This window comes from Conger conger, chromosome 10 (genome assembly GCF_963514075.1).
Source record: "Conger conger chromosome 10, fConCon1.1, whole genome shotgun sequence".
Classification (NCBI taxonomy): domain Eukaryota; kingdom Metazoa; phylum Chordata; class Actinopteri; order Anguilliformes; family Congridae; genus Conger; species Conger conger.
The window spans coordinates 16,942,405-16,969,081 of record NC_083769.1 but is presented as its reverse complement, the minus strand read 5'-3'; the positions used below and the strand labels follow the sequence as shown (position 1 = coordinate 16,969,081).

The window sequence follows — 26,677 nt, the reverse complement described above, 5'->3', positions numbered from 1 at the left end:
GTACACACAGACAAACACACATACTGTACACACATACTGTACATATACACACACACATAGTGTAAACACACACTGTACATATACACACATACTGTACACACACACACATACTGTAAACACACATACACACACATACACACATACTGTACACACACGTACTGTACACACACACACACACACACACAAACACACATACTGTACACACATACTGTACACACACACAAACACACATACTGTACACACATACTGTACATATACACACACATACTGTACACACACACACACAAACACACACACTGTACACACACACACACACATACTGTACACACACAAACACACATACTGTACACACATACTATACATACACACACACACACACATACTATACACACACACACAAACACACACATATACACACATACTGTACACACACACACACACACACATAAACACACACATACACATACTGTACACACACACACACACACACACACACGCACACAGGGAAATTGGGCGAGTGTTTAGGCTGTCACAGGAGCACTTCCTGCCTGTTAGGAGCTGGCGGGGGGCCCCTTTCCACAGGTCAGGACGGCACGTTTCGCTCACGCATTACGAAGCGGACGCACGCCGCGGGGAACACACTCCAGGCGCTTTCACACACGCTTTCCCGCCTCTGATGAGTTACTCATTACAGAGAAAGAGACAAAATAATTAGGCGGCTTTTAGAGAGGATTCTGCGGCTCTAAGGGAGGCGCGTGCGCGTGCGCGGGGGGAGCGGGTTTAGCTTTTGAGGGGAAATATTGCAGGGGAGGGGAAGGGAAGGCTGAATTCTATGCTTGCTTTCGGTTGCATGAGAAGGATTTCAACCAATAACAGCCAGTCCCAGGAGCTCATTGAAACCCACTGTTTTACAGAATGACAGAGAAGAAAGAAACTATGAAAAGTCGGTGTTATGAAAAGCCATGAAAATGGATCACATAGCATCAATTATAATTTGTTAAACTCTGGCAATTGGGTTCCATGTTTGCTTTTTTCCCCCAGATGTAGCACACTGTTCCTACCCTCTCCCCTGCCTACACACCGCCACATCCCCAGCCTTTAGCTCCACTACTGCCATCACTGGGCAGAAATGACAGTATTACAACGCCAATACTAAAGGGGTAGGTGTGTGTGTGTTTGGGGGAGGGGGTGTTGTCAGGGTCAAAGTTCAAGGGTCAGTTGACAAGAGTAAACACAAAGCATTCAAGCCTCACCGAAGAGTGATTTGCCACCTGGTTTCTGCTGGTTGAAATGGACACACACCTCTGACCTGGGTTTGATGATGAGCACTCTAACTATGTGCTGTACTGAGGATGGGAATCAGAGAATGGCTGTCAGCCATCGTTGTTCAGAGCCTGAATTCAGGGGTAGAGTTCAGATATTATGGAGTACAGAGCAAAATTAAAGAAAATGATATTTGTCTCAAACATTATGGAGCTCACTGTAACTGTGAATGCCATGAAGAATAAAAATCTCATCTTCATATCCCATGACTTTCATCAATCAAATGAATAAATGCTTTCATTTTCTGTACTCTATGATATCTTCAGAAATAGATTGCATTTCTCAATTTTTTTTACTGACAGGTGAAATCTGTATGGTTGTATTTTCTGAAACTACGGACACCTGGTCCCTGAAACCAAAAAAACAGTTCAATTTAAGGCTTTGCATCAGTCCAAAAAAAAAAAGCTTTTAACAACATTAAATTAGTACATGAAGAAATGCATTACAAAAAAAGAAGAGAAATGTACCTGTTGCTCCAATATTGAGTTTGAGAGTTACTGTTCTAGATCATAATCCTGGGGTATGAGTGATCACTATGACCAGTTTTACTGGTGAGTGAGTGATCCCCGTGACCTGGCCAGTTTATATTCTGGGTGCAAACTGCACACCCATAAGCATGCACACACACACACACACACACCACACACACGTACACACACATACACACACACCCACATGCACACACACACATACACACATACCCAAGAAAAAACAAGGTTCTGCCCCATTATTGTTCAGCCACCTGAACAACCAGGGTTTTTATAGACTGCCCCATGTGCTTAAACCACATTCATAAACACAACAACTGTGGAAAAATGAAAGGAGCACCCAGCCATTTAGGCTTAAAATGGAAAGCGCCATTCCGTTTCAGTCCGAGGCATCGCGAGCCCCTCCGGCCATCCTGCGTTTGAAATCCTGCCTTTCTCATGCCAAACTCCCAAGGGCCTGGCGAATGACAGTGTCCATTAAGCCATCTGCCCGTTTCACAGGCCCCGCCCCCTGGAAGACGTGTCTGGGCGGAGTCAGAATGTTCGCCCTCACCGTCACGCACCGCCCTCCACATAGCTTTCCGGCTCATTCTGAGCTTTGGCTTCGGTCAGACCAGAGTTGCCAACTCTCACGCGTTCAGGCTCTGTCTCATGGCATTACAGAGTGATTTCTTAGGGCAACGCATCTCACGCTAAAAATATGATTTATTTCAGGGGGGAGCATTTAATCTCACGCCAAGACAGCCCTAAAAGTTGGCAACTCTGGTCAGATAGTTGGGCGGGAAAGGAGTATGAGGTTGCCGAAAGTCTCATTCGGTTTCCAACATGGTGGGCCTTAATCCCTGAACCCCTTCTCCCAAACAAATTTGGCTGGGGACAAACCGAGCGCATTCCTCATTGCTGTTGACGGTATGCCTGAAAAACCACACTGTTAGACAGAGGCTAGCTTTCGAGGGTGTCTCCAACCCCGCTCCCCCCTCCCCAGCAGCAGAGATACGCAAACAGAAAGAAAGATGCATTAATCTGCCACCTTCAACAATGGCCTGTCAACCCTTCCCTTTAAATGGTAGAGACCCTCCACCTCTCCCATATTTCGCAGAATCAAGAGGGGTTCTTTCACATGAGGCAGTATGTCACGTCGCAGAGGGAGAGAGAGAGAGGGAGAAGGAGGAAGAGAGGAAGAGTGAGGGAGAGAGAGAGGGAGAGAGGGAGAGAGAGAGACAGAGAGGGAGAGAGAGCAGCCACTCGGAGCTCGCGATTCTTAAATAATGATCTGTTTGCCAATTTACAGCGGAGAAAGACACCAGCTGCACATGAATAAAACATCCACAACACTGCTGCTTATTCACCCACATTTGAATAGGTTGTGCGCAGCCGAGGTATAAATATTGCACAGATGTCGCACCCGTTACACACTCTAAATATATCAGCTTTCGCCATCTACGCTTTCATCCTCCCCACATGCAGCTCGAATGCAACCCTTATTTTAAATAAATAAATAAATGAGAAAAAGGGGACCGCGTATATTTATTTTCTTCACGAGCTGCCGTCGTTGACTTTACGCTTGCGTCTATTAGGACAAGACGGGGTTTTTATGTGGGTTAACATCACAGGGTCGCGGGTTAATTGTCGCAGAGTGAGTACCTGCTCTACGGCACTTCGACGGGGAGAGATGAAAAGCTCTGTCGCCGGCCTGTGAGAGTGGCTCCAAACTTGCTGACAATCACTGGAAATCCAGGTCAATTCTCTGGCCCAGCAAGGGGAGTCGTAGGAATGTTTTATGTAAGTTATGCAAAGCTGATTGAAGTGATTTTCTTTTAAAATTATTTGTACATTTTCAGGGTGTTGGGCAATGCAACCAATCTGCTGGTAGAGGGAAATATTACTTCAGCAGATTGAGGGGGCCAGTTTGAGGACCCAACCAGGAATGGCAGCATTAAAGGCTCTGATCGTTTGGTAGGTATTGTAGGGTTGTTAGAAAATAAAATAATATCTGTCAATAAATCTTGTGGGAAAAAAACACGTTCTCGATTTGGTGATGCCATCTGGTTTGAACAGACTGATGAAGGCTGCTTTGTTAGGCTAATGTGAAAGCAGTACATTATGTATTTAACACGCGCCCTTATTCACGGGGTCTTGCGTCACTATACCAACTACACAACATTACGTAACTCGACATTCCTGCCTTTCTCTTGTGTTACTGCTGCCCTGCTCGGGTGACATACTGTGTCTAAACAAACTCAAGGCCTTTTTTAGTGTAAGCCTTTACATTTCATAAGCCTTCATACTCAAAGAGGAACAGTACAGTTTGGATTTGGGATATAGAGGACTAGGAGGACTAGTATGCAAAATTGTAAAGAAAAATAAATATATAAAACGCTGCCTTCAATTGCTGCCTTCCGTTTCATACGCAGCCTCTGTCTGGCCCAAGAGGTCCAGGTCAAGAGGTCATCTCCATGGAGACCAGTGTAGCACCTGCTGTTAACAGCTCTGTTATTATTCAGAGGTGTGAAGTTTGAGGGCAGTGTTTAACAACTTTAAAAAAATGTTTACATTGACCGCAGGTCACTGTTGGTCACACTCCTGGCCACCTTCAACAATCAGAAGAAAGTCCAGACAATTGGTTTTCCACTTTAAACATTTTATTACAGACAAAATAAAAGAAGCATTGTGACACAAAATGAACTGGACAAAGAGATGTAATAATAATTATAATAATAATAATTATAATAATAATGGTAATCAAACAAATAGAATAATAATAAAATGCACAATGATAAAAACAAGCCAAAAAGTTACTTCATATCATTCATAAATAGATAAGAAACCAGTCAATAAAATTAAATAGAAGATGGGCATATTGCAAAGGAAAAAAAAAGACTATAATGCAATACAACAGACCGATTTTCATCACTGGCTTTACAAATAAAAGAAGAACATTTGGCAGGTTTGTACACAACTGAAATATCCCCCTCCCCCTCACCCCACTCCCCAGTCTCCACTCTTCAAAAACGTAAGTGTGCTACAATGAATAGCAAAATGTATGCCTTCTGAAATTAAATGCATTATTATTTTTTACAAAAATTATAAAGATGAGTTCAACACAATTCTAAAACACCTAGTAAAACTACTCAAAACTATAAATGCACTGTTATGTTTTTTCTTTAGTTACATTTCACATTAAGTATTTTTTTTATTTTTTTTATTCACCTGTACAAGTCCTATTCGGGACCGAGAGCTGGTCAAGCCGGATAATCACCACAAAGGGAGCAGAATCTTCACAGATGCACTGTGGTGTGATTGGCTGGGGCAGACCACCTGACCAATAAGGTGAGACAAAAACATTTTTATAGACCCTTAATGACTAACAGGACTTTAAAACTTAATAAGTCTTTGTATTTCTCAGAACTTGGGGAGAAAAAAACAACACACACACACCAATGAGCAGACTTTCAAGATTTAATGGGTGAAATACTTTCGCCAAGTCTGCCTTGAAAGAAATCGCTCAAATTCACGAAACACAAAATGTCTTAAAAATCAAGGGGGGAATTACAGCTAGTATGAAAATGGAAGGAAAAAGTCTGGGGTTTGAGATGTTCTCTGTTCTCATAGAAGTGATATTTACAATCACGCTGTGATACATTGGTAAAACTTTGCAGTTCTCTTCTATGATACAAAAAAGGGTTTGAGTTACAGTTCATGTTTTTTTGTTTGTTGTTCATACTCCACTCTCTGCTGAAATTCTCTGACCTGCTACTCTGGGAGAGGCCACAGTTAGTCTTGCCATCATCATCAAGGCATACAGTATGTCAACCAATAATGGATTTCCTTACTGGGACTGTTCATGGCAAAGCTTGTGGCAGAAGAGAAATAAAACAACAGAAAAAAATCTCTGAAAAGCCATCAAGGCTTCACATATTAAAGCTGAACGACCCCACAAAAGCTGATCCAAGTTTTATTACATTTTTTTTTTTTACTTCTCCCTAAACATGTTACCAGGGTCAACACAATTCCCAATATTTTCTAAGTGCTTGGAAAAAAGAAAACACTCCCTAGTAGTCTTCAGGACTTCCCAATTGGAATCCGTTGAAATTTTTCCTAAAAGAAAAAGAAAAAAAGAAAAAAAGAAATGTCGGAAAAACAGAAGATAAAACGATGGTGTTTACGAGCTCCCTGGTGTCCTTTCAATTCAAGGTTCTCCAGCTTCAAGTGAGGTAGAGTGGCTTGTCCCTTCCTATCACACTGCTGTGGGAACAAAGGGAGAGAAAGAGTGTGAGGGAGAGTTTGTTGGCAATGTGACTACCTAAGACGCATGCATAGAAGGGCTGAAATATTCAGTTCAATTCGGTTTTATTTGTACAGTGCTTTTTATAAATGCCATTGTCATCTGAGCCTGAACCCCCCAGGAGAAAGCCTAGGTCCATGTGTTGATCTGGGAGGAAATATTTTAACTTCTGTTCTTCATGATTAGTGTCATATTTCATAAATATATAGTTTTTTCTCTGCTTTTCACCCCCAGTTTGGGATAACCAATGAATATTAATAACTGATTTAATATTAAGGCAATAAGAAACCTCTATCAAACACCTTGTCCAGCCATTGTAATCTAGCATTGACGGTTTTCAGCAAACAAGTGTATTTTTGTTGTAAGAACCTGGAACATGAAACCATTTTATCCCCTAGACCAGGAGGAAACATTAAAAGAAAAACAATGCCGTTTTGCTTATGCATGCTCTTACAGAGGAAATGACTCAACATGAATACAGTTTTTATTTCCGTTTTTGTTCTCTGTGAAACCCACAGGCTAGTTCAGTGGTGGGAAACACAAAATACTGAGGGTGACCGTAAGAACTGGCACTCACTCCTGAAGTATGATACTCGTCCTTTGGAGAAAAAAGCTATTAGTTCTTTGGCATGGTGTTGGCAGGATAATCCCACGACCGATCTGGGGTTTCAAGAACATTCAAAGTGTTTTCTGGATGGCCCTTAAATATTATTTTTAAGTCACTGTAAGCATCGGAGGAATGTTACATTTTCATATTCCAACTAAAAATAATTTTTATTTGGGATGGTCATTCACATTTATTTTAACCCTCAGAAACCAAAGCATATTTTGGCTGATTTTCCCTGCTCTTTTTAACTCTTAAACAGCTTTTCAGGACAATCACAGGTACATGAACGAGCCATTTATTTATGTGTGTCAGAACTGCAATGCAAGACCCAAATCTTTTTAAACACACAACCAACACAATGTGTTCCGAGGCTTTTTATTCATATGTCTGTCTCCAAGGTATTTGCACGAGAAAATAAGATTATATTTTCAATAATTATAAGCAGATCCTAGTATTAAACAATATCCATAAAACAAACAAACTACAGTATATACAACTAGCTTAACTATATGAATATTCACAACATGCAATAGTGGTATAGATACAATACACTCCTAAAACGTTCCTCGCTCCACTAGCTCCTTTCTTGACAGAGCCAAAATGGGAGAATCCTTGTAGCCCGACTGCATAAATCCTCGATAGGGTATCTCCAACTCTGATTGGTTTAGAACCATGAGTAGTGTGTCTATGGAAAGCTATGACAATTTTTCAATGGAACTCTCCGATTGGCTCTACGATGTTGTCAGTCAAAGTTACAGACTGAAGAAATGCTTTGCATTGGTAGATTTATGGTAAGCCCAACCCCTATTTGAATGCGTAAAAGGACTGACTTTCCTAATTAGAAAAAAAATGTGTAAGTGTGACCACCAGCGAGAATTGTACTGTTGTTTTTAAACCCATTGCCTTAAGAAATGTTTGTTTAGGAGGTTGCTTTCCAGCAACCCAGTTGCGCTCAGGTGAGCTAAATGTTCCTGACAAGTCTGTGACGTACCTGAAATGTTTTTTATTACTTTGACAGAAAAAATAAATGCATACCAAGACAAGCAGGGGAACATTTTCATGATTACATTACCTAACAGCCAAATGGGAATCTACCCAGAATGCCACCTCTCACCTGCACAGGTTTCCGCCGCATTCGCGACTGCAGTACTCCCCGTCCCAGTCAGGGTTCTGTCCGCTTCCTGGGTTTGGCGCCCCCGGAGACTGCGAGCTGTTCTGGTAATCCGACTGGATGTGAGGGAATCCCTGGAACAGAGCACAAGCCCTGGAGTCAGTGTTTACTCCACACACAAGCTGATCTCAGATCAGTTACTGTGCACAAGCCCCACCCCTAGAGTCAGTGTTTATTCCACACACAAGCTGATCTCAGATCAGTTACTGTGCACAAGGCCTGCCCCCCCCAGTCAGTGTTTACTCGACACACAAGCTGATCTCAGATCAGTTACTGCACAAGCCCCACCCCCCCGGAGTCAGTGTTTGCTCCACACACAAGCTGATCTCACATCAGTTACAGTGCACAAGCCCCCCCCCCCCCAGTCAGTGTTTACACCAAACACAAGTTCATTGTGTGGCGGAGCTAATGCCACGCAAAAATATCCAATGCAAAACAGACATATTTCTTGAACTTCAAGAAAAAAATTTCATACACAAATAACAATGTCATAATAATGAAAACATGTTTTCACCTTTCAAACAGCAATACTAACAATGCTAACAGACATGCTAATAAACACGCTAATCGTGTTTCTGACTGCGTGCCGGGCTGAGGTGCCCTTAGCGGAGCCGACTGAGCTGCCAACCTGCTGGCCAGGAGGAGGCGAATGAAGAGACGCCTGGAGCCCCATCTGGTGGGAGATGATTGGCTGCGACTGCACCTGCTGCATGCGGATTGGCTGGTTGAGGAGGGAGCTCTGGTGCAGGGAGAGCTGCCGGTGCAGGGGCGGGCTGATCTGGAAGGAGGAGGGAGGGGAGGCGCTCATGCTGGGCAGCATCTGCGATTGGCTGAGGGTCCGGGAGAGGGCGTGGCGCGGGGGCCCGGCGAAGCTCTGCAGGTCGGACAGGGGGAAGGAGGCGGGGCCCAGGTAGGGGGAGGAGGGCTGGGGGGGCACGCTGTACAGGGCGGGTTTGGGGGCCATCATGTGCGAGGCCTGGCTGCTTTGGACACTCTTGGATTCCACGGGGTCGCTGTAGCTCTGTAGAAACAGCACACACAACACAACGACATGTTCAGAACCGCCGACCACTGGAGTCAACCAGGGTCAACACATTGCACTTGTAAGTCACTTTGGATTGAATGAAAAAGCGTCTAATAAATTACTAAATGACATAAAATGTAAAATGCAATGTGCCTAAAGCTAATGAGTCTGTGGTTAAGGTTGACAACCTACTTAAAGAAATAAAAACAATACGGCAGTTTTTTTAATTGTGCTATCAAGTAGCTTCTGTTCAGGCCTACAAGGACCATATTTTTGGTGGGAGTTTCTTTAGAGATAGCAAAGAATGACAAAACAACTTAATTCAAAAACATCTTTTTTTCCCCCCTTTAACTGAGTAGTCTGCTGTCTTTTTGTACTTTGCCTTTATTCAGAAGCAGACGGAGAGTTACACAGAGAGAAGTGATCACAGTCCAGAATGTTCCGTGGTGGGGAATCAGGCCCCCAGCCACAAAGGAAGGCTTCATATCCAGTACATGGGTTGAGAGCTGGCTGCCACACAATCCTTTTAGTAACATATCTGAAATAATAGCCCCCTCCCACTCTCTCTCTCTCCCTCACCCTCTCTTTCACTTCCCTCTCCCTCCTTCCCTCCCACCCTCTATCTTACTCTCTCTCTCCCTTCCCCTCACTGGCCCTCCCCCCTATTACACTGATCTGAAGGCCCTACAGAATGACTGAACCTGAGAGACCAGAGGCAGGTCTAGAAGAGACAGAAGGACCTCCCGCTTCCTGTAAACCCACGTTTTCTGAGGAAGCAGCCACCATTTTGGCTCAGGGGGATGAGGTTACGGCATGTGGCTCTTACACGCGTCGATGCCGTGTGTGTATAAAACCGCCATTCCGCAGGACGTTTACCGCCATCTGTCACTGGCGTTTATTTGATAACAGAGCGCTGTTGAGCATGATCAATAGATACTACTGCCGAAGGAAGGAAATTGGAAGGGTGCATTTGCAATTTTTCGAGGAGAGGAGAAATGAGAGTACATTAGAGGAGAACAAATCAGGTGAGGGAGAAAAGGGGCTGGACTGTACATTTTCAATGCGTTAATGGAACCTGGTGGCATTTCTGTCCACAAACAGGGAGGAGAGATTTCTCCGCAATGGAAACCAAGAATGGAATGGCATATATCAGCAGACATGCTGGTAAAACTCACCAGCATGGTAAAAAACTCACCAGCATGGTAAAACATACCAGCATAGTAAAACTATTTTGAAGGGTGGTGTGGAACCAGGCATTTGAACCATGTCATGCTTTTCAGTCAGTTTTTGATCATCAAATGCATTTGTTCATTTTTGACGTAACAGTTGCATCCAGAAAGAGAGAGATCCAGGAGAACAGGTTAATTTCCAATCATTACCGTACTGATTGAATTCAGGTTGATTCACAGTGACTCTTGTGTTTATTGAATCATTCAGGCAGATTTCCAGTAACTTATCACGTTAAATGAATCCAGGTTCATTTCCTTTGACTCCCACATTTATTGAATCCACGTTGATTCATGTCAGAGCTTCTACAAGACGTTCCTTCCAAACCATCTATACAACAGCAGCCAGCTATTGGGTTTCAAAATTGTCATTTATCAGGCCAATATTTTCCACCGAGTAGGGCGGTTATTTTTTTACTATTTCCTTGCGAGGCTTCAAATGTTTCGCACTTACACTGCGCATAATTCAAATGTGAATCACAGATTTGACTGAATATTTAATTAGCTGAAAAGACAGATGAGACGGGTTGTTAATAAACAGCGCCATAGGAACTGGGCGCTGAATGAAGCATTCAGGTTGCAATCATGGCTCTTCTTCTGGAGGCTGTGATTCTGAGGAGAAATGAGATGGAGAGAGGGAGAGGGCAAAAAGGAGGGGGGAGGAGAAGGAGAGAAAAGGGAGAGGTAGGGGAGAGAGAGAGAGGGAGAGAGATGGAGAGAGGGGAGAAAGAGAGAGAGAGAGAGAGAGAGAGAGAGGGAGGGAGGAGATGTCCTGCATGGTAATGCAATTTGCATTTGTTAAGGAAAGGGGAAAATTGCAAACACATTTTCCAAGCAAAAGGAGATTACGAAAGCCTTCCGCTGAATTCAGAATCTACAGAGAACATTGCGCATAATTCATTTAATTAATCTAGCATCTTTATTGTTATTTCTTTCTTTCCACTTTTATCTATTTATTTTTCCCTTTGAAACGCTCTTGATTTACTGTAAGTGTTATATCACAATGGGCAAATGTCAACCAACTGATGTAAAGAGAAAGAAACCAGTTTCAAAGATCTTCTGACTGTCAATATAAAAACTAACAACAATTTAACTGCCGCTGCTAAATTTCTCCACGCCATTTTGTGGAGAAACAGACGAAAAGTTGAACGGCTGGCCATATTAGTAGCCTGGCCTTCCTGGGTGTGATCAGATGAGTCACAAATCAATGTTTTATTCATTTCCTCTAATGAAATCAATTCCATTCAGATCTATTTTATTTGTATAGCGCTTTTCACAAAAGGCTGTCTCAAAGTCGCTTTATTCTCGGGAGGAACCTGGCTATAGGGGCCCATCCTCCGCTGGCCGATAAGTCCGGATGGTAAGATTTGATTCAGCTAGGAGATAAGAGGTCCACACAGGTAGAAAGTCCATATGGAGGGATGTAGACTCTGGAGTTCAGAGGGTAAATCCTTGTGAAAAGCACGCAACTTGTGAGCTACTGAACCAATCATCTCCACAGAAAGCAAAAAACTGCAGCCGAACCCTGCATTGAAAACACTCGCTCAGGGTTGCCAGAGTGAGAGATTCAGCCCCTGCCTTTCTCCCCCAAACGTAGAGGATTTCTTGCTTCATGGGGTGCATTTGAAGGGACCAGGTGTGGGAGTACATAGTGGATGGGGGGTTTTAAAGGTAGGAAAGGAGGCAGGTGTGGTGAGAGTTTGTTCAGGAGTCATTTGAGGACAATGGATTGTTTTTTGGATCTCCTGCCAGCACAGGTGAATTACTGCTCTCAGTGAAACCCCTCCTCTTGCTCAGAATTGCATGTGTGGGGTGTGTGGGATTGGGGGAGGCGGGGGATAGGGGTGGGGGGCTTAATTTGGTACGCTCTTGTCACGGCACGGTCCTCACCGGGCCCGCCCCTCCCCCGAGATTAGCCAGAATTCTCCATCTAATTTATCACTGCCATATCCACACTGACCCTGCACACGCATCAGACGGGCGCACGTTACCTTGGAAACCAGGCTGGCTCTGTACGCTGCCAGGGCCTTTAGGTACTCCTTCTTAGCGGCTTCGGTCTTCCTCTTATACGCCTGTGTGAAAACAAACAGCACATTGGTCAGAGAGTGTGTGTGTGTGTGTGTGTGTGTGTGAGGGAGAGAGTCTGTGTCTGTTGTGTGTATGTGTGCGTGAGGGAGAGAGTCTGTGCCTGGTGTGTGTGTGTGAGTATGAGGGAGAGAGTCTGTGTATGTGTCAGTGTGTGTGTGTGAGGGAGAGAGTGTATGTGTGTGTATGTGTGTGTGTGTGAGGGAGAGAGTCTGTGTCTGTTGTGTGTATGTGTGCGTGAGGGAGAGAGTCTGTGTCTGGTGTGCGTGTGTGAGTATGAGGGAGAGAGTCTGTGTGTGTGTCTGTGTGTGTGTGTGAGTGAGAGAGTGTATGTGTGTGTGTATGTGTGTGTGTGTGAGGGAGAGAGCCTGTGTCTGTTGTGTGTATGTGTGCGTGAGGGAGAGAGTCTGTGTGTGTGTCCGTGTGTGTGTGTGAGGGAGAGAGTCTATGACAGAGGACACAGGGAATGCACAGGAAAATATTACATTTGAGACCGTTTGTATTCATATAAACTCAATACGAGTTGAATTAACAGACAGGAGGCATGTAGCGGTTTGGCTGGGCTTTGGTCCACTTCACATTAACCTGAACATCATGATGCCCTGTCATACACCACACCATTTCCTCACATGCACTTTGACACAGGTTTGTTTGGCTCAGAAGCACAACTAAACTAAACAAACCGTGATGCTACCAGGTCAGCCCAGAACGTTCCGCACTTTCTGTCCAGAAGACACCTCATTCACATTGCAATCACATTACTGCCACATTTCCGTATGGCTCCATCATAAATTGAGCTGCTGTAACTTAGTTCAGTGTAATGTTGGTATAAACGAGCACAGCAGTCGGTGTCTGTTCGTTTCTGTTTCAAATGGAGTCCAAGTGGCCCAATGTGTCATGAAAAACTGGGAAAAAAATAAAATACAGCCTGTTTCTCTCCTCCCTCTCCCGGGGACTTATTAAACACCACACACATAAAAAAGAATTACTATTTCTTTTCATATCAATGGCTTTTCTCTTCACTGCATGTGAAGGCAGGTCACATCTGTATATGTGAGCCTTTGTTAGCAAAACCTACGGGACTTTGATAAAGAAAATCCCACTATGAAAAGTGGGATTTTGAAGTTAAAGTGGATTTTAGCCAGGTCATCTTTATTGCCACCATTTCATTCTATGCCAAGGCGGTTCCCCCATGAAAGACAGAATACAAAAACATCTATAGTCTACATAAATAATAAAATAGACCAACTCAAACTGAAAAATAAAAATCAAGCCCCAAGCAGTCTTGAAATATTTAAAATATTGATAGACCTACTATTTAACTGATACCTTAACTCCAGAACTACTCCCGGCAGATTTAATTTCAATTCAATGCAATGCAGCTCACAATTCGAATGGCGATATTATGTATATGTAAGGGGGCAGCAGGTGTGCTGTGATGAAGCCCTCGCTCTGTTCCGTGAACACCTGGGTTTCCCCTCTTATCTTTCCGGAGGAGGAGGCCGGAGAAAGAAACAGACGCCGTTTTTCTCGGTTGACCTTTACTGTATCTCCAGCGCGGCGAAGCGCGAAGGTTGGCGGTTGGGAAAGGCCGCTTTTACGAGCCCCTTTGAAGAGGGATGCCGGCGCGAGCCTGACTCTCTCTCTTTCTCAGCTCCGTGAAAACGGTAATTAAGCCCTGGGAAATCCGCCCCGCTGGTGAGACACTGTTCTTCCACCGGAGAGAGAGAGGGAGAGAAAAAAACCAAACCCACAGATCCCAAGGGAATTTAACAAATCCGAAAAAAAATACGGTGAAAGGCCTATCTGCCATTTTTAAGGCCTTTTCCAACTTACCGCTAAATACGGTTCTGAGTTTCCTAAGTACATTTCTTCAAGGGAGCAACAAACATCAGTTATTCCTGCTGAAAGCAGGTAGTGAAACCAGGTATTTAGCCTGATTAATGAAGGGGCAGCTGTAGGTCTCTACTAGAAGTAGCTGGAGAATAACAATAATACATTTCCAGCCTACCCTCCATGTTTGTTTGCAAAGTAGCTAGTTAGAACTCTCCTTGTTGGTTGACGGTTGTTAGACGACCAACTAACGCAGCATCACCCAAACTATCCATTAGTGAGTACGGTTTGTCACTAATGGTCATTGAGCTAAAAGTACGAATGTATCCTGAAACGAAATGTAATAAAATCGTGACCCTGACATGAAGTTCTTTTTAAATAATTCACCATCTGTAATGGTGAATCAAATGTAAAACAAAGGATGTGGACTGGTCTGCTCTACTACAACGTTTACAGCTGTGCTCTACACTGAACTCCTTTCTCAGCGTAACTGGCGCTAACTAATGTTGTAGTAGAACATCGTGTGGGAGCACGTAGGAGAAAGCATAACTGACTCATTAAAAGGACCACAGTTACTCTTGAGAAGTGTTCCGATTATAAATAACACCAGGCACGGCACTAAGTGATCACATAAAAGATTAAAGGGTCAAGTAAACAGAAGACAGAATATGCGAACATGTGGATATAAGACACATCCAAACATAAAATACAGACAGCAAAACATGTTTAAAGTAGTTTGTACTGCAATTTCCACACACTGTATTGGCCTCTTATAGACGCACAGCCTTGTTGGGAATACAATTATAACACACAGGTGAAGAATAACAACAGCTCGAACAAACTAGATAGCAGTTTCTTCACGCTCCTTTTATTTGGAGCTGGCCTCGTAGTAAGAAGTGAGAATTTATGGTCTCTAGGAAGAAACATTGCTCTCTTGGGCTTACAAGCACTTTGAGCTCTCAGGTATATTGCATCTGAAAGCTACGAATGTGGGAAGGACATCATGGAATAAAAGAACAGGGTCATCTCTAAGGGTAGGGAGGGCTGATACATTATCCTTGGTGGTGTCCCTGGCTTCCTTATGTCATTCAGAGGGCGATCCCCTGCATCTGCAGCTCTGTTACAGGTGCCAGACAGAGCTACACGAGGAGGTCTGGCTGGTTAACCTCCAACTAGAAGTTAATGTCCGGTGGTTGGATTCTGGCACACATGCAAGGCAATGCTACAATTTCAATCGCATTTCTAACACCATACGAGTCTTCGGAGGTGTAGCGAGCACGGTGCTTTGTAGTTTTAATAGCTCTGGTGCTATTTAATAAAATCCGTAAAAGCAGCAATTCCAAGAGCCCTGACTGACTGGAGTCCTCAAAAAATAGCTCCGGGAACCGTGGCTTTTGCCGTCCTGCAGGTTTTAATTTCAACTGTTTTCTGGCACACCTGATTCTACTAATTGGCAGCTCAATGAGATCTCTAGCTGTTGAGTGAGGTGTGCTTTTTTAGGCATGGAGTGAAAATCTACAGGACAGTAGATCTCTAGGAACAGTGTTTGGCAGCTCTGTATTAAAACCTAGGATTTTCTAGGATGGTGGGGCTCAATGTGAGATCTTTTCATGGGGCCCAAAATCTGTGGTGGTGCTCCTGCTTGCAACGCTTGCATCTTGTCAATCTTCTAAATACTTAAGCCTTCACAAACTAGCGTGAACGGGCTACACCTGATATAATAAATCCACAAAGCACTCTTGTTTTGATTTTGACTAAAAAATAGATGTGAGCATTACAGGTTTTTTTTTTTAATGGCTGAAGCACTTGACATTTTCAAGTGCTTCTAAGAACCCTGAGCACCTGCTTGCTTAAATGTGTGGCTTAAATACAACGCTCAAGGTCTTCGATTATACTGGATGTGATGATGTTTTGTTGATATAGCAGGCACAACTTTTTTTGTGCGTATGCACCGTTTATAAATGAGGTCCCAGGAAAGGTGAGTTCAACCTCATTAAATAAATCAATTATTCCTAAGTAGCTACAAAACAAGTGGGCCCTGCGGCTCTCCAGGATAAAAACCCCTGAAAAAGACCTGGGGCTCATTCCAATCGCTAATTTTTCTCCTCTTTTTTCTTTTACTTGCTCCTGACCTGGAAATTGATCAAGGTCCTCTTTAAGACATTCAAACCTGTTAAATGTTCCCTCTAGGAGCTAGAAGTAGAAGTTAGTAAGTCCCAATCTTTCCTTTGAGCAAGAAAACATCAGTGCATCCTTTACGGAAGTATTTTTTCGGCAAGCCTGACATATAAATGATCGACCCGTGGATCCACCTCTCCTCGACATTCAAACTGACGTCTGAAGGAGCAAGGACATTCCATTTTCCTAATTCACGTTTTCTAGATCTTCATTTCTTTTTCTTGCCACTTTTCCTAGCCTCTCTCGATACGCGGAATAGAACAAATAGCAAGAAAAAGAGCAAAATAAGTGTTAGGAAGGAGCCCTGGCTCTGCTAAGATGGTGGCCGGAGCATGACTGTGAACATCAGGAGGTCTGTGGAAGCTCCATTGGGCTGGAAGGAGTTAACCAGCGCCTCCACTCCTGGCCCCGCAGCACGATTCCCCCATTAGAGCACAGAGCCTTACTCATCTCAATAGCTCATCCTCCACCGCACCTGCAAATCATTGGCTTCCCCCCCCCTCCCCCTCTCCTTTCAAAGGAAGCAGCTCGAACCCCTCTCTCTGAGCAAGGAGACAAAGGACAGTGGCTTAAGGCACCGTCGCCCCAGTGGAAAACACTTATAATTGAAGGGTGAGGGGGAATATATACATACATTGATGATTACACATTAGATGTATAACATTCATCGCCATATGGTTAAAATCAACATGGCACGTGCGGGCTACATAAAAGGATGGAATGCGAAAAATATTGTTTAGAAAAACAAAATGCAAAATATTATGATGTGATGAATGATAAACCAGACCAGTATGTTCTATGTGATTTACACTTTTTAGAGAAGGAAGCTGAATGCCTTTAAGGACTCAGGCCCATGCATTGGAGTCGGTGACATACAGCCTATAATCCCTACCAGTCGTTATATTTATTTTCATAGAAGGTAGATCGGTAACAGAGCTCATAGGAGAACCCATAAAGAAGCGACGCTGCTACTCTTCTATAAACACTGCGAGTCGTGATTTGCAGGCCAGACGTCCCACGTACGAAGCTGTGCTTCTAATACGACTGTGTAATTGAAAATTTGAGCAGTTAATGAGGACTGCGAGACCTGTTTAAAGCACGGCGCTCGACACAGAGCACACATTCGGCTGTTAAACCGCAGCAGTGAAATATTTGAGCCCGACGGTGACTGGAGGGATCTGCTAGCGCTAAGATGGGAACTCCAGAGAGAACGAGGGCTGTTAGAGAGAGAAGCTGGAACTTGTACATTACATAAGCCGCTAATCGCTGTGGGCGACATTGTTTATCACATCGTTCAGCATGGGAATCTTTGTTTTTTTAAATTATCTTTGATCTCATGTGGCGTGCTGTCCTAGTGGTATTTAACTGTTCATCCGACTGTTAGAAATAAAATCACAATGAACAACACCGCAATTTTTCAATGAGCACTTAAGCTTGAACTAAACACCAAAACACCAATTTAAGCGTGTAAGTGACCATTTTGTCAATTCGAAAAGGAAGTCTTTCTCATGAAGCGTCAACAAAGTCTTTCTTCTGTAATGTTTTTCCTTAAATTTAGTTAATGCTTAGTCCTGATATGCTTTTTGAGATCAGGGCTCATGCTTATCTATTCCCTTAAAAGGAGCAATCAAATCTAATGCATTGGTTGGTTTCTGAAGAAGTGTCAAACCCAAATGGCAATTAAAGATGTATTTTAAAAATCCATTTGAAAAATTGGTCAAAGATATTCAGAAAAATGAAGGCCCGTCCTTCACTGTAGCATGAAATCACATCTCAATATTCTTCTTTCATCTCTTGGAACCCACCAATCGGGCGCATCGTTGACTTCAATAAACCACCTGACACAGGGCCCCCCCCCAGGAGGGATTGGGGGGGGGGACTCTGTTATTTCTGACCCTGTGATAGCTCCCTGGCTCACTTCCCCCAAACATTTGTACAAAAGCTGCTCATTTAGCTAGCTCACATCTGGTCTCAACGCTGCATTAGCTGCACTGATTTTCACACTCCAAAGCCTTTTTTCCTTTTATCAGCGCTGAAAGGCCTTGAAAACGGCTACGCTGGCCGGATAAGTGTTTTGCGTCTTAACAGTGAGGGCAATGACGCACCGGGAGAGCCCAATCCCATCTGTAAATCCTGTGAGAGTGCTGGCTTTTGTTCTGGGCCAGCGCTAAAAAAAAACACCTGGTTCAGCTAATTGCGGCCTTCAGTCAAAACCGTGATAAGCAGAAACAAGTGCTTTAGCTCAGGGTTGAAGATCGCATCCACAACATCCCTTATCGGCTATGGCGAAGCAGCCCTGACATGTCCTTTTATTTTTATTTTTCTGGGAGAAAGACGAGCGCAGATAGCATGGATCCTCGCTTGGAAGGAAGACATGCGCCGGATAATGTATGGTGATTTATTTGTGCAATGAGAAGAATGGTGGGTCATTAATTACGGCAAGGATAGAAACACAGTCTGAACTCTGTAGCTGTAGGATGGACCTCCTTCCATGAGTTAAACAAGACTAATTGGGGCAAGGCCTTAAAACCTACAGTTCATCGAATAAAAGGCTATCTTAAGCGTTACGCACACGGCTCATTTGAAGACAGGGAGCCTCCCAGTCTAAATATATACTGCCCCTTCTCTGACCTGTACCGTGTGGGATTGCACCTGCCATCTGCAAACCCTTGTGGAAAGGATAATTATGGGATATTGAGGTACAGTGTTGAGGTGCGTCACATGTACACCATCAAAACAAGCAGGTGCAATAAATAACAACTTGGAATATACGGTAAATGCAACATCCTTACAGGGACCTTATCAGATGAAACCATATTCAGTATGATAGAAAAAGTGATAGAAATCTCCAATTTCTAATCTGACACCGAGAAAGCTTTGTATGTTGCAGATGTTTCATGAATATGTGACCAATGAAGCTTATTTAAATCACAGTGTAACTGAAACTTGTCTAATACAACACAATAATATGCTGTTCTTTTCACTTTGGAGACAAAAACATCTATAGGAAAAAGAATCAACAATCAGACTAATTTTGTATTTGCTTGAGGATTAAACAATAGGGTATCATGAATTAAAATATATTTAATGCTATTGCTTAGTCCAAGTCCATTTTGAGTGGAATGCTGTGTTTACATTACAGTAACTGCACCATCAATTTGAACCTGGGTTGGGAAGCAGGAGAATCAACTCTTCCAGAGGTCATTGCACTGACCGCTGGCCCAGAAGGGGTTAAAAAATAATAACAGAAAAACAAAACAAAACAATAGAAGCATTCCTCGAACGCGTGTCCTTCAGGCCCACTAAAGGGCGAGGTGATTGCTAATCTCGTATTCTCTGCATGATCGGATCGCCAGGCAACCGATATAAATAAAACGTGGGGAAATGAGGTCTTCACGTTGAAGGAGACGCTGGAAAGACGCAACCCAGGTCAGGCGAGAACGACCCGCTGAGAACAGCCCACCCTCCAAAACACTTGGATTTTCGAGAAAGCTTGCACGAAGACGACAAATTTGGATGATTAACTCTGGGCGGACTGACCCTCATCAATGAGTCAAGGGTTGGGATTCTATCTCCCAGCAATGAGCAACGCGCTTTGTATTTCACTTTCTGTGTTTCTTCTAGTTTAATTTAATCAAATGGACTGTCACTCAGCTGTCTCTCAACTAGACTAAAACTGCTGTGCAAGAAATTAGCAAGGTAGGCACACATTTAGTCTGGCTAAAGGTTCTTCCATTTTGTATTATGCAAAATAACAGATGCTTCATTGACAATCTACCTATTACTGTGGTAGCACTGGTCGGCACTGTGGCACTCATTCAGTTTCTCTAACAGTCTGTGAGGCCATGCAGCATTGTAGCGTTTCTCTGGCTGGGATTAGGGAAATAAAATCACACATTTTAATGAGAGCCCGGGGACCTCTTTTCCTTTTACAATAATCCAGTCAATGAGTCTAAAATAAGGAAGAGAAAATCCCCGTTGCCTCGTTAAGGTGGACTGCATTTGGCTTCCACAGGGGGCTTGTTCGGAAATGTATTTCTCCCTGGCTATCGATTTTGGGCGAGCCCAGGCAAGCGTGTGATGTCAGCCGCTGCTTTTTACCTCACCACGGTCACACAGACACGAGCTGGAGGAGGATATTCCATGTGTAACTCAACAGGCAAAGTGCACAATCAACCAGTGGAACGACTGACCCCTACCCATCGTTCTGTGACCTGAGAGCCAACTGTGGGTTGCTCTGTGGGGCTGCCAGCTACAGCTGGCACAGTTCACACGGACGGCCGTGTTCAAACTGAATACCAGTAGATGTGTGCCTTAACAGGGTGAGCCACCCAGCAGCCCCTAAGGAACGTGTCTTTTAACCGTTCTTCAGCTAGAAACAGGGAAGGCTGACAGGGAAGTTTTAAGTGGTGGCAATGATTGCATTTGTAAATCTATAGCAAGTAGCATTCAGTAATCTTCTACATAATCTTGACTACCTAGTACCTAGGAAACTAGGTACTATTTTTTCCATCTGTCATTGTCTTATAAATGTGTGAAAAACAAAAGGTACAATTATACAGAGAAGAAGGACACAGACATGTATATATATTTATATATCAAAGGTGCTGAACCACAGTATACTGGTACAACGGGTGTTTCAATGTAGGGCGACAGTGAGAAACCTACAAGATGCAATAGGTGTTTACTGCACATTTAACCATTTAGAGCAGAGACATTTAGCTAAACTATTTGTGGAAACCTGCAAAGTATGTGTAAATGAGTGAAACCAAACAGTGGTCCTATGAAAATCCTGACCTTATTTCCTGTTTGAATGAATACCACATATTTACAGATCAACATGGCTAAGACCATTGACACACTATGTGCTGATGTCCAACTGCACACCTGGGGTTCATTTTCAAAGCCTGGCAAACTAATTACACAAATCGTGGGCAAACTGATCACACACATGAGCTTGAGTCACATACTAAGTTTAGTGTGATGATGACAGTGTGATGTGGGCATCATACAAAAGTATACAAACTTATTTTATCTAGCCGTAAAGGGAGGGCGGAACACCAGCACCCTCAACAACCCTCGAGGACTATGATTTGAAGATCCCTGGCATAGCCCCTGCTCTACACTAGGACTGACCAACTGTGTTCCTGGAGATATACAGTCCTGTAGGTTCATTCCAACCTTTATAGCACACCTCACTCAACAGCGAACAACCTCCATGAAGCAATACCATGAATTAGAGGAGGTTTACAGTAAACACGGGCGTATAAAAACGTTAAAAGGTGTGTAAAGAAAACAGTGAAATGAACTAAATGAAAATGAATGCAGGGCCCCGATGCAGAACACACCCTGCACATCTGTGCATTAATCACAGCCTCCCGCGGCTCCCCGTGGGAATGAGCCTCGTCGCCGGGGCGATTAACGAGGCGCTAATTGCAGGAGGCGGGGCTCACCTGCTTCTGCTCCTCCCCCAGGCTGTCCCACATGGAGGCCACGATCTTGGAGACGTCCCCGAAGGTGGCGTTGGGGTTCTGGCCCTTGATGGCGGCCTGGGTGTCCCTGAAGAAGAGCGCGTAGGCGGAGACGGGCTTCTGGGGCTCATTGGGGTCCTTCTTCTTCTTCTTCTTCTGGGGCTTGGGCTTCTTCATCATCTCTGATGAGGGCCGCTTCTCCCCGGCCATCTGCGGATCGGACGGACAGACGGACATCAACCACGGGGCAGCCTAAGGACTCTTAAGAGTCTAACACTAACACTCACAGTGAGGGTGTCGTAACAGGAGAGACGAATACAACGGGAATGTCACATTTAACATATTTCTTCTGAAAAACTGATGCTTCTTATATTTTATAGACTGATTCTTATATTTCTTATTGTGCTAATAATTTGTCTTAAATGTGAATAAAAAACATAAGCGTGAACTACATATATTTGAAGATAAAATGTTGATCATTATCCATGTTGTTTATTTTATGCAGCCTTTTTTATCCATTTCTATTAAGGGTGCCAATAATTCTTGAGCCCACTGCACGCGTTTCTAAGAGCCACAGAACAGCGACCGCAGAGACTGCGCAGAGAATGGTACGAAAAACAAAAAACATCCAGTGAGCAGCAGTTCTGCGGACAGAAATCAGGTCAGAGGAAAAGGGCCAGGCTGGGCAAAGCTGACAGGAAGGTACCAGTAACACAACTAACCACACATTACAACAGAGGTATGCAGAAGACCATCTCTGAACACACAACGGGTCAAACGTTTAAGTGGATAGGCTACAGCACCAGAAGACTTAAGTCAAAAAAATAAGTCTAATATACACCTAATAAAGTGCTCACTGAGTGTATGCTGACAGACAGACACTGTGGGAGACAGGGCCATAGACGGAAGGAAGACAGACAGTGACCACACTACCTACTGTAACTGCTATCTGGGACCATGCAGGGCTAGAACAACTAAACTAAACTTAGAACAACTAAACTTAACCCTTGTGTTGTCTTAAGGGTCAAAAATGACCTGCCACTATGTTTAACAGTTCAACAGTTTAACAGCAACCCCTAGCTGATCTTTTTTCCAACTTGAAATTTGATGACAAGGTTGAGTGACAGGTTGTTTCTTCATGCAAAATAGATTTGGGGTTTAAAATGCAATTAAGATGCTTTATGTTAGGGGTTCAGTGAAGGCGGGTCATTTTTGACCCTCAGGACAAGGGGAGTATACAGCATGTTAAGACTACACAAGGGTTTATCTGTGAAAATACCAGGGATCTACACAGTGGTCAAACAAGCACCTAACAGAATGGAAACTCGTTCTGCAATGCCTGTTTATTCACATTTTTTAATGGGTCAGAAATTCAGCGCTACTGCTAACCAAATAATCAGACATCTGTTCCATAACCGCGCGGTTGCCTAGTCAACATCAATATCCAGTCCCGAGGTTATTACAGACTCCTGGCAGTCTAGTAACTTCTATTTGTTGACAGTCATCACTTTTTTTCACCTCATTCTCAATGCTAAAGTCCAATACAAACATTTTCTGACCCCTCATGGAGAAATCACTGGTCTGGGCACATCCTCAAAAACGGTGTAAATATACAACAAAAATAAGCATTTCTGAATTATCCAGCACTGATATGCAGACGCAAAGTGACATTTTCATTTCTGCAAAAACTGACAACTCACTCTCAATATCTGAAAGCACAGCTCTTATGAATATTAAATGTGTGGTTGTGTGACCTTTTCGTCACAGAGAGACACGGCATTAAATTCTATAATATAGGCATTTAGAGACTCAATTGCATTCTGCCATTTACACTCCATATGTGCATATATTTTCATATATAAATCCATATCATCAAAAATATATACTCAGACACAGGTTCCCACACTTACTGGCCCACTATAGTTTATATAAATATATGTTTTTGCATGAACAATGAGCTGTCTAAACATAATCAGCAAATGTGAACCGGATGTTGTTTGTTGTTTTGTTGCTTAGCGAAATGAAACACTTCTTCGTCGATCATATTACATAGAAAACAATCATGATACTCATTTTGCGTTATTCGGGGGGGAAGCAGAGGGGAGAAGAGATTAAGAAGTGATCACAGCTCAACAAGCACCATGGTGGGGGACCGTGTCGGGGGGTGAGGGGTTAAGGGGGTGTGCCAAGCCTCCTGCCAGAACATCTCGGACTGTGCCAAGTCTCCTGCCAGAACATCTCGTTTATAAACTTCATTCTCCTGTGTGACCCAAATCCACCGAACATGATGCACACAACCTGATGCAAGCATAGTCACAGTATGTGGAAATATAATTCACCACTGGTTTCCTATGTACAGTGTAAAAATGTATACGGAAACAGTATCTGCCAGTTATTGTTTGGCATGCTGGGCACATACATACATATAGGGCCAGTTTCACAGTCACAGTTTAAGCTTAATCCTTGACTAAATTAACTGCATATAGAATGGAGATTCTCCATAAAAAAAAGCTCAATTTAGTTAAGGACTAAGCTTAATCTTTGTTCACGAAACCAGCCCATAAAGTTTACATAAGAGAATCTAATGCATTCCTGAGTTTGGGTCCCTGAGTCAGTGTAACTGACCTCAGCCTGGAAGATACCCAATCTTGCCAGTATCAAAGTGACCAGCAGTTTGTGGCAATACTTGCTAACGCAAAGCGCTCACTCTCTTGTCAGGCAGATTATAAAGTAATATCTTTACGGAGCAGGAAACTGGTCGGGGTTTGTGTAAAAACACTTGCTCGACGGAGGCTGGACCGCAGTGACTTCTAAAGAACCTGTTTCAGTTCAGCGCCGTGTGAATTTCTCTCATCTGTTGTCGAGTGCAAAATCCTGCCTAAAGCCCTGGCGCTTACTCACAGCACACCTGGTGTGTTAATTAAGAGGGAGCGTCTTTCTTCTCACAGAGTGCTGTGAACACTATACTCTGATTTGTTCTGTGAGCAGGTGGAATGATCCTACTGTATCTTTCCCGCTGTAGAACTGAAGTGGATGGAGTCATAGCCTGATTAATCTGCAGCTTGCTGTACATAATCGCTTTGCTTAAAGGTACAATAGGTCATTTCTGACTTCTAATGGTTAAGAGAGGAATAGCAGCAACAAACACCCTCAAACCACAACACTATTTATCCCTCCCCCTTCTCTGTAAACACGCTGATGTTGAAACGCCATTGGCTGTGGCAATTAGAACCAATTTTCAACCAATGAGCTTGAATTATTGGCAAATCTAGAACTAGTTATACACCAAACTACATCTTTTTTCCCCTACATTTTAAGGACTAAGGATATCCTTGAAAAGGAATAGAACCTGATCTGGCAGAATTGAAAAATGGATTATTTACCAGCTTCGAAAGGTCTTGATAATCAGGACCTCTTTCAAAAAAAAACAAAAAAACAACATATACCTCCCAGTTCGTAAATACAAAAAGCATCTCTGCAAGTTTATATGGAAAAATACAATCATATCACCACTGATTCGGGAGGGGTGGAATCCAAGGACTTGCGCTCAGAAAAATCTATTGCTTATTCAGACTTTTAATATGCAATTTAGGTTTGACATCTCTAGAAAATTGCATTTCTTAGAAATGGGATTTAAAGACATGCATCTATCGGAACGAATGAAGAGGTACAGCAATGAGCTTTGCTCTTATAAAATGTTTCGCTCTTAGAAAATGTGTCGCTGCAAATCCCACTGCTTTCCGTGCCTGGTCTGTTTTCACTCGGACAGCGATATCCGAGAGAAGACGCAAACAGGTATCCGCAGTGCGATTGGCAGGCGCGTTTCGGTCTGAGCCTGTGGTTTGGAGACTCTGACTTCAAAGGTCAAGTTAACATGCTGTACCTCTGCACATCATGGCGCAACCGTTCATTTGAATTTTTTTCCATCAAACAGATTCGGATGAGAACAATGGCGTTTATTGGGCAGGATTGTAAAAGTGAGAGAAAAAAACGGGTTTTGATTGTAAAAGTCACCGTCCTCTCGCCCCCCTCCACCCCCAACGCAATATTGCGCAAGAACTGCCATTTTGACACTTCCATATTGGTAAAGACGAGGCATTGTTTTGACGGTTGTAAATGTTTTCCTGCCTGCAAATTCAAAGTAGCTACAACTTTCACATGCTTAACGTTTTCCTATTTTTTTAAAAGAATATGTTTTTTAAAAGACAATGGAAAGATTGCTATGATATTTATGGTTTAGGCACTGGCCACTATAGTTTTCCCTCGGATTTTAAGTCATACAATACCTGCTTTACAGGATTTATATTCATAATTATTTAAATGGGAACTATAAAGCTTTTTGTGTCCTTTGCCTCCTTTGAAGAGTTGACAAAACAACAATCAAACATTTTTAATAAGCCTGCAGTTGAAACTATGCAGGGTGATACGCGGAATCACAGGATAATTATTTTGGAATGCTTTGTTAAAACCTGAGGCCGATTCACTTCTGAGTTCTGCATAAGCAATTTTAAATAAATAAAAAACGTACAAATGGAAATTCACTTTGGTTTTGCCAAACACAAAATGAATGAAAAGCCATTTCACAGCAAAGAGGAAGCTGTTCCAGCCCTACTTCCTATTTCACACCACGGTTATATTATTAGTATTTTTTTATTTTTTTTTTGTGCAGTTTCATTAAAAAATAATCATCTTCCCCTTTTATGCAATGAGGCAAAAAGTGTTTGAAATGGCATCTGCTCATTCTCCCTTTGATGTGAAAGCTGAATAAATTGGTGGGAAGCTAATGGAATGACACACTGAAAGGGGAAATAATCTGTAGGAATAATCATTTATATTTATACGCCGCCACACGTATTGCCGCAAGATGCCTGTCAGAAGACGAAAACACCATTTTGTGAAAATGTGCTATTCTGGGGAAAGCGCATCGCGGTTTTCTTGCACGCAGATGCTGATCGATCTAACAATGAGAGAAATTGACTCTCTGGC

The 26,677-nt window shown here is 43.1% G+C and overlaps 1 protein-coding gene across 3 annotated transcripts in view; it reads right to left on the bottom strand.

Moving 5' to 3' along the window:
- Window positions 1-5,256: 5,256 nt before the first annotated feature.
- The window catches only part of LOC133138939 (TOX high mobility group box family member 2-like), a 123,562-nt gene continuing 102,141 nt past the window's right edge, over window positions 5,257-26,677 (bottom strand). For all 3 annotated transcript variants that reach the window (XM_061258094.1, XM_061258096.1, XM_061258095.1), the window contains 5 exons: window positions 21,674-21,901; window positions 12,116-12,196; window positions 8,503-8,895; window positions 7,818-7,948; window positions 5,257-6,056 (listed from right to left, as the gene is read on the bottom strand). In XM_061258094.1, the coding sequence (XP_061114078.1) occupies window positions 6,017-6,056; window positions 7,818-7,948; window positions 8,503-8,895; window positions 12,116-12,196; window positions 21,674-21,901 (873 nt within the window). In that variant the 3' untranslated portion in view covers window positions 5,257-6,016. The remainder of the gene's footprint in view (window positions 6,057-7,817; window positions 7,949-8,502; window positions 8,896-12,115; window positions 12,197-21,673; window positions 21,902-26,677) is intronic.